Source organism: Conger conger, chromosome 10 (genome assembly GCF_963514075.1).
Source record: "Conger conger chromosome 10, fConCon1.1, whole genome shotgun sequence".
Lineage (NCBI taxonomy): Eukaryota > Metazoa > Chordata > Actinopteri > Anguilliformes > Congridae > Conger > Conger conger.
Genome location: NC_083769.1, coordinates 27273665 through 27288053, shown reverse-complemented (window position 1 = coordinate 27288053; position 14389 = coordinate 27273665). Strand labels below are relative to the sequence as shown.

Sequence of the window (14389 nt, the reverse complement as noted above, 5' to 3'; positions counted from 1 at the left end):
ACTAAATTGTTGCATTCCTCTTATTGTGATGTTTTTCCATGCTTTTACTGCAACCTCTTTCAGTTGTCTGTTTCGGGGTTTTTTTTTTGGCGTTTTTCTCCTCTTCAGGAGGAAAAATTCATGCTCAATTGGGTTAAGGTCTGGTGATTGACTTGGCCAGTCTAAAACCTTCCACTTTTTCTCCCGAATGAAGTCCTTTGTTGTGTTGGCATTGTGTTTTGGGGCACTGTCTTGCTGCATGATGAAGTTCCTCCCTATTAGTTTGGACGTATTTCTCCGTAATTTGGCAGACAGAATGTTTTTGTAGACTGCTGCTACCATCACGAGTTACATAATCAATAAAGATTGGTGAGCCCACTCCAGAAGCAGCCATGTAAGCCCAAGCCATGACACTTCCTCCACCGTGCTTCACAGATGAGCTCATATGTCTTGGATCATGAGCAGAACCCTACTTTCTCCACCTTTCTATCACTTTGGTTGAGGTTAATCTTGGTCTCATCAGTCCATACTGTACTTCTTTGCAAGTTGTAATCTGTCCTCCGATTCTTACTACTGATGAGCAGATTGCATCTTGTGGTTTAGCCTGTATATTGCTGCTCTCTTAAGTCTTCTTCGACCGGTTGATTGAGCTACCTTGAGTGAGCTACCACCCCTGCCCTGTTGAGATTATTTGCGATGTCACTGACTGATGTTTTTGGGGTTTTCTTCACAGCTCTCACAATGTTTCTGTCACCAATGGCTGTTGTTTTCCTTGGTCGACCTGTTTGATTTCTGTTGTTCAGTTCGCCAGCGGTTTCTTTCTTTTTCAGGACATTCCACATTGTTGTACAAGCTATCTCCAATGCATGTGCAAAGCTGTGATCGATTTCCCCTCTTTTCTCTCAAAGACTGTCTGGTCTCCATGTTGGTTTATGCCCCACTGAGTCAGGTTCTGCTTAAGGTTTCTTGATATTGGTCAGGCCCTTTGTTAAAAGCTCTTTACAAATAACGATTGATTGATTGATTGATTGATTGATTGATTGATTGATTGATTGATTGATTGATTGATTGATTGATTGATTGATTGATTGATTGATTGATTGATTGATTGATTGATTGATGGTTTATCTAAATGCAGTCTTCACAGGCAAAAGCCAAGGCTAAAACCAAGAGTAGACATTCAGAACTATTTACTGTTTAACCAATCAATCTAACAGGACACATCTGGGCAACAAGAAACGCCTGTCATGTTCCAATGCTTTTGCTCATCTAATAAGTTGGTGGTCTGATACAAAAGGTGATATGTTCTAAGTTCTTCAACAAATCTAGATAAAACTACCAGGAAATAAAAGCTGAAATTTGGATCTGTCATCTCATGTACATCTTTTGACCTCAAACTCAATTATTTTCAGTGTATAGCAAAAACAAATGAAATGGCCTTGCTGTTCCAATACTTTTGGAGGGGAATGTACATACAATACAGTCAGCTACATTTGTTTTGGAAAAGCCTGATAAAGACTGGCCGTTGACCTCATAGCATTTGATCTGCAATACAATCTTTAATGTATCTTCATAGACTGCCCTCTTTCTTCCTACAGGCTGCCTGTTTTGCTGGAGTTGGGGTGTTGTTCATGACCATGAGTCTGAGCTTCATCATCATTGATTGGACAACAGGGAGTAGCAACGCTGGCAGTGGTCATTAAGATCTACTCTGTGGGTGTGGGGGGTGGGGGTGGGCTTTAGAATTGTTGTTTTTTGTTTTTGTAGTTTTGATCCCTTTGTAGAAGATGCACCTTCTCTTTGTGAAGGGAAGAAGTTTCAGCGAATCCGGGATCATTGGTGGAGATTCTACTATGGTCCAAAAAATGTTTTGGCCAAAACATATGAAAGCATTATTAGGTTATTGTTTTAATTTGATGTATCAAACAGTACTTAATAATTACTTGAAAGTCTCAAATGAATGTACACTCAGTGAGCAATTTATTAGCTAGACCTGTTCACCAGCTTGTTAGTGCAAATATTTAATAAGCCAATTATGTAGCAGCAACTAAATGCATAAAAGCATGCAGATGTGGTGAAGAGGTTCAGCTGTTGTTCAGACCTAATGTGAGAATGGGGAAGAAATGTGATCTAAGTAACTTTGGCCGTGGAATGATTGTTGATGCCAGACAGGGTGGTGTGAGTATCTCAGAAACTGCTGATCTTCTGTGATTTTTACATACAACAGTCTCTAGAGTTTGCAGAGAATGGTGTGAAAAACAAAAAACATCCAGTGAACAGCAGTTTTGCGGGCAAAAACACCTTCTTAATAAGAGAGGTCAGAGGAGAAGGACCTGACTGGTCGAAGGTGACAGCAATGCAAATAACCACGCATTACAATTAAGCATTAAGTATATAGGCTACAGCAGCAGAAGACCAATAAGTCAAAAACATAAGTTTCATAAATACCTAATAAATTGCTTACTGAGTGTATTTACAATGACCAAGTAATTTACACATCACAATAACTATGAGTGTCAGACATTTCTATGAGTGAAAAGCTAATTAATTATTTCAATGCATGGACATGGGAAACTTTTCCACAAAGTTTCAAACATTTCTTTAGATTTAAGCATTCAATTGTGATGAAATCCCTCATTCTCTGGCAGCCTTCTGAAGAAGATGTAGCTAATTCCGGCCATATTTGAGGGAACTGACAGGGTAGACATTTCAAAGGTGACATACTGCCCAGAGGTGGCACAGAGAATACAGCCGAGCCTGGCCGGCTGTTTACTAAAATGGGAATACAGTAGAAAATCAAGCTGGCTTGCTGAAATGTCCCAAATTTCTGTACCCCATCCCCCCCAGACCCCCCAACACACACTCACACACACTCGTTCCTGTCCAAGCATCTTTTCCCAAACCCTGAAGGGTTGACCTCGTGAATTACAGCTAGTACTGTACAGAAACACAATTGGAGCCCAGTCAGATTTGTGTGACCTACAGAGTGTGGTAGGTTATGCTACGCAGTGAGGGAAACTGAAAACATTAGTTAATATATTTATATAACGGCTAAACCGATACATTGTTCTGTAATTAAGACTGTGAGAAACATAATGTGCAATAGCCAAGGTGAATGTGGAGACAGCGCTATTAGACAGCCGTGGGATGGTGCTCGGCATGCCCTAGCTCAGTTCCCTGTCGTTGTTCAGATTCTCTCATTAGTATCGACAGTATTCATCTGTTCCCAGCTCCCTGTTACTGTATCTACAGGAGGAGGCCACAACAGATTTCAGAAAAAATTATATTCAATTAAATATATTAATGTTTTTACTTCATGAAATACACTAATGGACCTCAACGTATATATTTTAATATGATCAGGTAATTTAATACCTTTGATATATTGACAATATTAGTATTGTTATTAGTATTGTTGTTTCCTTTTTCCTTGGTGTGTAGTGACGTCTATTGACAGCTGTTAACAGAGAAACTCAATCTCTTCACACCAGGTTGTTTTTGTGTCTGTCTCCCATTATATCACAACGTGTCGCATCCTAGCTGTTTAGATCGGACCTTAGTGAGGATCAGGGAAGACCAGTCAGTGTGCTGAGAATGTGCCCTGGATACACACTGGCTTCTATCAGTAAGTAAGGATTTGAGCCGTCTGACATGATGAATGATGAACTAGCAGCCTTATGTTCAGGTAGGGACTTGTGACAGAAAACCATATAAATAACAAAAAAGGAACTGAAAAATGGCCAAAGAAAAACGCACAAGCTGTTCTCTCTCCCTTTATGAACTTCAAGGTTGTCCTGGCCCCTGTGTGTGAATGTTCTAGATTTGGCAAAGCACTATGTACATTTCACTATAGCAATTTTATTATCATACAGTTAAGATGGCTACATCAGTGTATGGCGGTAGCTAAACATAAAGGTGTTTCCATTGTGCTATTTACGTAGCCATAGGTTATAGGTTACAGGTTACAGGTGATGCTCTGAATCCATTTGGTTGAAAAGAACTTCTTGCACATATAGCAAGTAAAATAACCCAGGTACAGAAACTGATCTATTAAATATAATGGCCGATTTAATGTACTAGCCTTTGTAATGGAAATTGTTAATGGAAAACAGTTCCCCGACAAAATTTGTTTCCCTGTATAAGACATTTCTATGTATTCTTGAATACAGTCGAGAAGAACGCATGGGAAACGTGGAAATGTAGGTATGTGGTTTTCCTCACCGTACCAACAAACCAACAGCACAGACCATCCTTGATACAGTATTCATGCGGTAGTAATTATTTGCAGTGTATTTTTCTATTTGATTTTACTTGCTGTACAGTATTGAGACTGTAGCTACCCAGTAAAAATATAAGATCATATTAATTACAGTACACCTCTGTATCAGGTTGAAGAAAGTTATCTCACTCCTTATAGTTGAGAGAACATGTCACATTAACTTCTAGATTGTGTGACTTTTCTGGGAATTTGTAGCTTGTGTACTACAGGTGGTTGTGACAAATTGACTGTTAAAATTGTGGTGCTGTTTAAATTTGTTCTAAACCCTCTACATTGAGGTTTTATGGCACTATACCTTGTCCTGTATTGGGTCTCTAGCTTGGTTTTGTATCTATGGACGATATATTGCAGTTTTTAAACTAATGTAGCTTGTTGATTTTTAAGTTAAACCTGAATGGATTTGATCCTCCTTTGTATGAACATAAAAAAACGTCCTTCTGTATAGTAGTAATATTATCACCACAATGCTTATTATTTTGGAATTGTAAGTCACGGCTGGAGGATAGTCCTCAGGCAGGAATTAGTATATGTATACTGTAACGGTCAAACGCATTCATCATAATAATAACACAATATTTCATCAGTTTTAATCAAACCTTGGGTTGTTGGTGAGGAAGGGCCCATCATGATTAATGCAGATTCTCTTTTAAATACATTCAATCAAGTTGAGACTTTTTAAAAGTTGACTTCAGCTCAAGTACAGACAATTGTTTTTTGTAAAATAAATTAAGATATTTATTTTTACCTGTGATTCTGTCTGAAACCATTTCTGAAGTCTGTATCATGTTTTACAAACGTAGATTTTTTTGGGAGTTAAAAATGTAGTTACATGTTTTAAAAATAAAATCTTGTTGTAACTGACCTTTGTACACTAGCCATAAATCATTGATAATGTTGGACAATGTTGTTGGCCATTTTTTTCAGTTCCCTGGCACAATTTGGGAAACATTTTAATTACTCTACTATCTACACCCTTAAGCTTTAATCACAAATGAGCCAAAATATATTTAACCACAGTTGTTATGTTTTATTATTATATTATTGTTTTATTATTATTATTATTATTATTATTATTATTACTACTGATTTCTGCTACAGTTCTGCAGAAATATACTTTTGTGTACTATAATTGATCTTAATTTATAGACAATTTTATTTTCATCTGTACAGGCTTATTATTCATATAAACAACATTTAAAAAAATACTATTATTCAGTCTAAACAGGCATGAATTCACATCTGTTTCAAGCCACTTCTATTGCATGCTTTGTGGAACCTGAGATTGGGCCAAAAATAGTCCGATGGGCTGGAATGGTTGAACTTTTCCTGTACCCGTCATCACTTGAAATTGTGCTTGTATTTGTTTGATATCGGACGTTGCTTTGTGAGACTCTTTGGTTAAGATGAAGTCACACAGGGGGAGGAGAGGCTGTGGAGCCTCTGTATGTAGAAGGGGACTGTATGTAGGCCATCTTACCTGTCTTGAGTTAATGGATGGATTCAGAACATAAGGTACTTGAGTTCATAAGTTGAGGCATATTCCACTTGTCACATCCAAAATGTCACCAGACACTCATCTTTGACCTAATTGTATTAAATGAATTCAGATTCCTAAATGTATGTTGCTAAACATTCAATATATATTTGAGTTGGACCATTCCTTAATAAAAGACAGTGGGAGCCAAGTCCAAACATAGGATGTGCATTTCTGGTTAGTCGTAGGCCAAGCTAAATTAATTTTTACATTAATGGAGCATTGTATTGTTATGTGCAGGGCAAACCACACACAATGATGGAAAAGCTCACATCAAAACAATGAACCTTCTCTCTTATTCTCTAGTTTCTGATTGGTTCCAAAATGATAACAGGTTTGCTTGTCAACAGTGCGACAGCATTGTGCAAATCCCTTATTACACCAGCTTTTGTCCATACAGTGAAAGTTCTGTGTTATTTGTGGCATGAGCCAGAAGTTTCCTCTGAAAAGGTTTGACTTGGAAGTGTTCTTTGTGAATTCATTCAGGTGGCTTACTACTTTACAGCACTGAGGCGTGACAACTGGGTTATTTCTGAGGCCTGTTTCTTTTTTTTCTTTTTTTAATAGCTGTTCTTTTGCTTTGTTATTTACTTGATAATAATAATGAGATAATGAAATATCAATGAGTGACTAACAACTGTACGGATTTTTGGGCTTACAGGCAACATTTATAAATAATGTAAATAAATGTAAACCCTTTATATTCCTTAGGCAGATCTAGCTTGTATAGTGTAAATAGCTGGGATAGTTGTAGTTTGACAATAAAAAAACAATTGTATCATTTTCAAAAGTGCTTCATCTGTGTCTCTTTATTATCTTGCTTTGCAAAACAACAACACACACATCCATCCATCCATCCATCCATTATCTTAACCCGCTTATCCTGAACAAGGTCCAGCATACATTGGGCGAAAGGCAGGAATACACCCTTGACAGGTTGCCAGTGACAACTCACATTTTTATTTATTTATATCTGTGGTTAAAATTCTAGCAGAATATAGGATGCGTGGAGGATGCATTTTATCTGAGGTGTGCAATAAATAAGGGTAAATAAGGGATCAAAGTAATTATAACAAAACTTTGTTTAAAACAATTAAAATGTTGACACCTCTACAAATGACATTGATATGTCTGTGCCAATAGATTTTCTAGGTCTAACATTGTTCTTCTGTGTTATATTCACTTACTGTATGTGTAAGTTGGTGTGTGTATGATTGTCTGCTGTGTGCATACAAATGGATATGGAAGGTTTAAAAAAGTGTGTCCCTTATTTAAACAAGCATGCTATCACATAACATAATCAAAACAGGTTATTTATAAATAATCACCCTGCTCAATGGCAGCTGAGCTGGCCGACAGGGAAACACAAATACCACAGAACTAAAACTCAGCCTTAAGAGCCATATTCTTGTGTGTTTACAGCTGAGAAAGTCTTGATTCACAGCTGAGAAAAGGCTGATAAAAGTTAGATGTATGCTTGCCTCAGTGTCATGGGAAGTATGGATGCTAATATTACTGCAAATTAGTTTCATGTTTCCAGTTGGGTACCAGTTGGTTTGTTTTGAAGCATTGCAGATCACCACAGCAGTTTGTCGGGGAATGGACATGGAAAATGACTGACACTGCCTGTCTGAATCTTTGCAAGAACATTCTCTGTCACTAATGAGATTTCACACACTGACACCTCTACACACTGACACCCAGATGAATATATTCAGAAGCAATGTGGTTCTTGCCCTGTGGGGTAACATCTGGGTAATGCAAGCTGAAATCTGTCTGGACTCGGACTCATGCAAAGAGCCAATGGCCATTCATGCAGCCCTTTAACATTTCATTTGCAGTAAGCTGAAGTTGATAACAATCGCTTTATGGGCCCTATATCACGGCCAAGGCGCCGTTGTGAAGTGGTAAGTCCAGTAGGGATGCCTGGTCTCGGACCAGAATGTCAGCTTTTCAATTTTGTACAGATCCATTGTACAGATTGGTTGCAGTTCATTACTCGGTTGCAAATCCTCTGCATTTGATGTCTGGCTGTAGTCTGCAACCCACAGACATCACTAGATGCTGGATATCTTTCCTGGTGATGCTCAGTCAGGCCCTGCAGGCACTGCAGCCATCTTCAGTTCCTGCTTGTTTCAGGGCCAATTTACCTTCAGTCCTATCTTGAGCAAGTGAAATGCATCTTCAATTGGATTCAGGATGGGTGACTTGGCATTCCACTTTTTGAGCAATGAGATGTTTCTGTACACTTCAGAAATTCATCCTGCTGCCATCAGCAGCACTTTTATTTATTTTTTAACCCCCCTTCAGTTAAACCCCCTGTGGTTATGTTGGTGAAGTTTATGGTAGTCTTTGACATCTATGCCTATATCCAGGTGATTGTTCCATGATTTTTGACATTTGAAATACAGCTGCAATTCCTACAAAGATCACCCAATATGGATATAATTGCACACAAATTAAAGCTGACAGTCACATAAGCATTTTATTTCAAATCCAATATGCTAGAGTACAGTAAAAAAAAAAAAAAAAAAAAATTGTCCCAATACTTTTGCATTTAATGTTACAGAGTCTAATCAATGAGATAATTGGATAACATAATCTTTTCACCCCACTGAGTCTGCTGCTGTTTCTCTATATTAAATCTCTGCTGTACAACAGTGACTCAGGGTTATTGGAAGTGCAATTTCAAGCAGATGAATTTAAAAAGCATGGACAGACATTATATGAATTTAAAAACAAACATCAAATCCAGTTTAGCTGAATTTTTTAGAATACCAGAGCAGACCTGGCTTCTGTTCAATCAATTAAATGCAATCTGTGTGTTTTAGCACTTGAAATGCAATACCTATTTGGCAGTGAAAAAAAAAGAAATAATATTTGAAAATGTAATTTTAATTGATCTATGCACACTTCTAATTTTGACACATGAGGGCGCTATCGTTCTGCAGTTTTTTGTACGATTGTTCCATTCTACGTTTAGGATAAAGTATACCAATTTGAAATATGCTTATTTAAATCTTGTCATTATTGATACTTATGATATCATTATGGATGTTCGGTGTATTCATAACTAAACTGTATTCATGATGAAAATTGGTTCGCTTAGCTTAATCACGTGATTTTTTTGTATTTTTGTATATTTGGAAGGAGAAGAGAAAACATTACCTTTATTGGTTCATGACACTGTTCTTGGCTTGTTATCCTTTCACTCATTTAGGGCAGAGCACAATAAAAATAAAAATAAACATTGTTTTCAAGAGATTTCAACAAGGTTTTGGATCTTAGTGTGTTTGCCCACGAAATATATGCAAGTTTTGATTTTTCCTGTAATGTTTTTACTTCTTCTCTCCACTTTAATAATGAATTATGGAAATAAATTTGTATTTGTATCAAAAACAAACAAGAATGCAAGCAATCAGATAAGCAAAAAACAATAGGCGTAAATAGATGACGTCACTGTTTGCAAATAAGAAGTACGACGACACTGAGTAGGCATTTTTAATGTTTTCTAAAAGAAACGTGAATAAATAGCATTGTTCTTAGGCATTATGCGAGCTTTAAATCATTTGGAATTTTATATTGCATACTACAAGTCCCATGATGCACAATAGTGGGCGTTCTGATACAGAATTAGCAGAGTGCTCACGGTACAGGGAGGTTACATGCACATTTTCATCTCTTGCTTGTCGTGTAGAGAACTTCTCGTTGGGTTCGGGTGTGGCGACGGCTAAACAGAAATAAATCTAGACAAGAAGACAGGAAATTAATACCATAGGCTATATATCAGCTGAGCAGTTGAGCTCTGAATAGAAACAGCTGGAGGACAGATACTACAGGAAAACTGTTTTTACCTGTAAGAGTGGCAAGCAGGCGGACCACATTTGGTGCTGTTTGGTATTTGATGTATACGATCAAGCGCTGCCCTGCAGCTGGAATTACGCACGCCAGTCATTGGACAGACTTCCCAGTTATCTCGTTGCTTGCACGTAAGAAACGGATCGGCAACATTGTTTAAGTTTTCGTGGCCTGGATGTGACTTCACTATAAGTTATTACCTGTCCACTTGTATATCATTTGTCAAGACAAGAAAAGGTTTTTTTTTCTTGTTTTTTTTTTTCGGATGTCTGGCAAATTAATTTGATCACCTTTTCATTCAGTGTTCGGTGGCTTTCTGAGAAAGGTAGATTGATGGGGCAGTAGCCTACATCGCTCTCATGACGTTGTAGAACTGACAATATAGAACACAACGTGGAATTTTGTGTACGGATTTGTTCACGCGTACCGTCTCGTGGTACTGAATGAAACTGGTAAAACGTTTTTTGTTTTCCTTTCTTCGAATAAGGTGAAGTTGCATACGCACGCGTTAAGGAGGATCAGTGGACATACGGGCGCTGCTGCTGCACCTGGAACATCTCAGAAACAATTAATCCAGTGTTTACATCCCAGTTTCCAACTATTTCGTCAAGCTACGTCGTGAGACTGTGCGTGGTCTTGAAACCATGGGGTGTACTGTAAGTGCTGAAGATAAGGCGGCCGCCGAGAGATCAAAAATGATTGATAAAAATCTGCGAGAAGACGGAGAAAAAGCTGCAAGAGAGGTTAAGCTGCTGTTATTGGGTACGAATTATTGTTTTCATTTTCTTGCTTCAAAAATATCTGATTGAGATGAATAGGTTACATTGCAGCCGTGAACCCCTTTAGCCGACTTGGGTTGCTTCTTCATTATTCAGTGTTGAACCTTCGCCGTCATCGATTATGGGCATAGTATGCTTTTGTCGTGCCAGCTGTGTGAACTTGCACTAAGACGGGGATAAGTGCATGGGGCTGCATCGATATTGTGCGAGTTGGGTTTATTATTTAAGACTGGACGGCTTGGTCTTTTCATTGCTTCTATTGACAAGTCAGGAAAAACGCTGCATACTGAAGATATGTGGCAGCGTTCTGTGATAATGTTGAATCAGTTCATCATAAGAAAACATGTAAAAGCAAGCACCTGACCTGACACAATGTACATTACCAAGCATGCTAGTGCAATGTTTGCTTTGTATGCAGTCAAGAGCAGGTGCTTTCCAGGAGAAATAATTAACCACTTAAATGTAATCATCCACAAATATAAGCCCACATTCGGGTAAATTCATAGAAACGTGAAACAGTGTCATTAACTGCACTGCTCTCGATTTGATACTTTAAATATTTGATGGGTTTTTGTGTGGTCATAATAGTAATTCTGTAATCTGTCAGTTAAATCATTCCCGGAATGGAAAAGTCCTGTCATCTATCATAGCCATCATGGTTACCCAACACAACATTGATTTGTTGATTTAACAAATTCATCAAACCAAGAGATTGAGTGATCTTTTTAAAAAATATAAGATCCTGAACATGATCACAACGGCTGTATATGTGTGAGGTCTTACCATAATTAATTTACAGAGCACTGACTGTAATGGATAGTGTACTGTATGCTTTTGACCCCACCCCTCTTCACTGCTGCTGATTAATGGTCTCATTGCACACATTCAGCAGTTTTACTTTCACTCATCCAAACCTCTTAATGTAATGCACCAAAGTCTGTCTGTTTTCATGATCCACTGATGTATCAGCATTATTCTGTAGCTGCTGACTTAGGACACAATTGTTTCTGTGTGACTTAATTGGTCATCCATGCCATCGTTTCTTCAGTTCATTTGACAAAAGATAAAAGGGTTTAAGAAAATGGGATGCTTTTTTAAATAAATATTTTCTGGAGATAAAATATTTACTCATTATGGCTCATTATGTAACTATTCCTGGCCTTAAAGGAGAGGAGTTTCTATGATGGGTTTCTGCTTTTGGATGTGTTTGAATTAATTAACCATGATTAGTTTACTAGTTACACAATGCAGGCCTAATTTTATTTCCCGGCATTTAACTTGCTACAGTTGCTCTGTACCATTCATATTTGAACCCTGAGCCCATCTAGTCCAGTTCCAAAGCCGCTACCCCTCAGCTTGTTGTTTGCTTGTCCCATATCATCATAGTTACTGGTTTCCAAATGGAGTTACTGTAGTAATTCACCATCCCAGATGATTTTAAGAGCCCAGGCATGGTTTGTTATGAAACCACAGGTTGGTGACAACAAGGCATTTAAGACTAAATTCTGCTAATTGGTGGAACTGGGAGGAGCTAGCCTATAAGCTTGGAATTTGTACATAGCTTACAGGGTGAAGTGGAAAGTGCAAATTCTGCATTTTACCTGCTTCATATTCTCTTCATTTTTAGATTTTAATGAATAACTTTATGCTTTCTCTCTTGTGGTTGTCCAGATGGAGGTACAGAGGGTCTGTGGGAATCCTCTTACCCTCATCATAGACCCATTACTGGTGTCTGTGAACATTAGATTTTATAGCACATGGCAATTGGAGCGCTCGCTGAACAAAATTAGAGGCTTTGTTTTCCTCATAGAAGGCTGTGTGTTGGGCAATGTGTGCTCTCTTCCCATCCTACGCGCCTTTAGGTCACCCCTCACTGGCCCCTGCACATAAACACTGTGCTTTTTGTTTGTTTTCATAACGGCCCTTTCACCCAACAAGCCTGTCAAACCATACTAATGAAGGTTAGGAGTGTAAATTCAAATGCTGCAATATTAGACAAAAAACACAGAATTACTTAATTTTCTTGAGCAGAATTGTGCTCTGAAGATAATTGGTTTAGCACATGGCTATTTGCATGCTGAAGTTCACCGTTGAGTTTCTCACTGAAGAAGCATTGCAACAGAGGCCACAAACACCAATGACAAAAGCTATGTAGAGTAAGACAGTGGAATGACTGAAAAGGAGAGTACTAATGATTAGTGTAAGAGAGTCTAGCCTAAGTATTTGATCAGGAGATGAAAATGCACCATAGCTTATGGCTCTTGTGCTCTGTATCTGAAAGGAGCATACCATGGCACCTACATTATGGTGATATAAAAATCTATTGCATGACCTTAAGGTTAGATGTGAACTTGGAGCAGTTTTCATTCTGGAACCATGAGGGTAATCTCTACATATCCCAGGTGGTAGGTTCTGTGGTACTCTTGAGAGCAGTATGCTTGTTTCACTTCATTTGTTGCACAAACATCTAACACTGCAAACTGGTTATTTATGATGTTATTTAAAGTTATGGGACTAAAAGTTGCCCTTCCTCTGCTAAACTAACAAATAAGTGATGTGTTTTTGGTGTGTGTTCCTTACACACAGTGGATGAGATGCAGTCTGACTGAAAGTATTGCTGGGATAGAGTTGAATGAAAAATGGGCCCAGGATGAACACTTTTCCCTTGCAAAAAAGGGCTCTAACTTGATTTGTTGTTGTAATGCATACAGACAAATCTATTCATTCTTGGTGTCTTTGGGCAAAAATGTGAAAATTTACAGCCATGGCTTACTGGTAAATGGGACCCATAAATGTCAGAGATGAGATTGCTGCTGTTAATTATACATGAATTGCTGTTTTGTGTGTCTGCTCCTTGTATGCGTCACAGCAATATACCAATAATGAATAACTAAAGCAATGTGCAGGTTTAGATGTACTGTATATTTAGTAGTTTTGAGTCACAGTCCAGAGAGGTTTCATTACACTGTGACGCAAGACATCTCTTTGTTCTGCCACAAGAGGCGTTTTCTCTCTTGCGAATGGGGAAATGCAGAATTTGGTGCCCCTTGTCCCTTGCAAAAATATATATTGTGTGTGTTAATGTTTAATTCTAAACATTTGAAAACTAGTATCTTTAAAGTTAAAAATCCCTTGCTGTATTACTTTGATCTGGTGCTCCAGATGAGATAGGATGTGGTAAGACAGTGAGTTGAGCAGCATGTATCTCCTTTTGTTGGTGGTTATTGTTATCAGGAGTCAGTACTTTAAAAGGTTGAACCGAAATGTGGAGAGGGTAAAGTGTTGTTGATGGGTAAATAGCATCCGTGCCTTTCCCTCTTCCTCTGACTGAATAAAGTCTGTGTGAGCGTGGCCGCCTGTGAGGAATTGGTGAGACATTGCCTGAAGTGTGTTACATCTCGCCTCTTCCAGTCCTTTGAGAGTTAATATCTGCTGTCGTGGAAACCAGGAGAATAGCTGAAAGCAGGCGTGGACTTCCGAGAGTCTTCAAAAGCCAGGAAAGTCATATTATCAATGGAAAATGTTTATGAGATGCCTTTTTTGCCTACTGTTGGACCATCTGAAAAAGATGACAATGTTGCACTGAATTCAGTGACCCTATTTCACAAGTTTACAAATGTTGCCGCTCTGACTTCATTGTTTCTTTGGCTCAATGCAGTACCTTTTAAGGAGGATCTGTAAGAGTCCAACATCTGCTTTAGTTTATTTAAAGTTTTTTAAATGAGAAGGAAAATAGTGGTTATTTTGGTTTAAATGTTAGCAGACAAAAGCTCCCCTTCAACGTCTCATTTCACATTCTGGACTGTAGCCCACACGTAAGCCTTCCTGCAATGAGATCCCCAGTAAATTCCATTGCTCACTGCGTTTATTTTGTCTTTTCTGTGATTTTTCTAACCTCCCATTTTCAGCTCAGCATCCAAATGGAAATTTCCTCTGGCAACTTCCTCTGGCCCTGACCAT

General features: G+C 38.2%; 2 protein-coding genes across 4 annotated transcripts in view; both read left to right on the top strand.

Moving 5' to 3' along the window:
- Positions 1-6582, top strand: part of LOC133138412 (sodium-coupled neutral amino acid transporter 3-like) — a 35303-nt gene extending 28721 nt beyond the window's left edge. The window contains exon 17 of the mRNA XM_061257156.1: positions 1578-6582. Within this exon, the coding sequence (XP_061113140.1) occupies positions 1578-1682 (105 nt within the window). The 3' untranslated portion in view covers positions 1683-6582. The remainder of the gene's footprint in view (positions 1-1577) is intronic.
- Positions 6583-9456: 2874 nt separating this feature from the next.
- LOC133138258 (guanine nucleotide-binding protein G(i) subunit alpha-2) overlaps positions 9457-14389 on the top strand; it is an 81025-nt gene continuing 76092 nt past the window's right edge. The window contains exons 1-2 of one of the 3 annotated variants that reach the window (XM_061256858.1): positions 9457-9781; positions 10138-10412. In XM_061256858.1, the coding sequence (XP_061112842.1) occupies positions 10295-10412 (118 nt within the window). In that variant the 5' untranslated portion in view covers positions 9457-9781; positions 10138-10294. Of the gene's footprint in view, positions 10413-14389 lie in introns of all 3 variants that reach the window. The other 2 variants (XM_061256857.1, XM_061256859.1) reach the window with 2 other exon arrangements.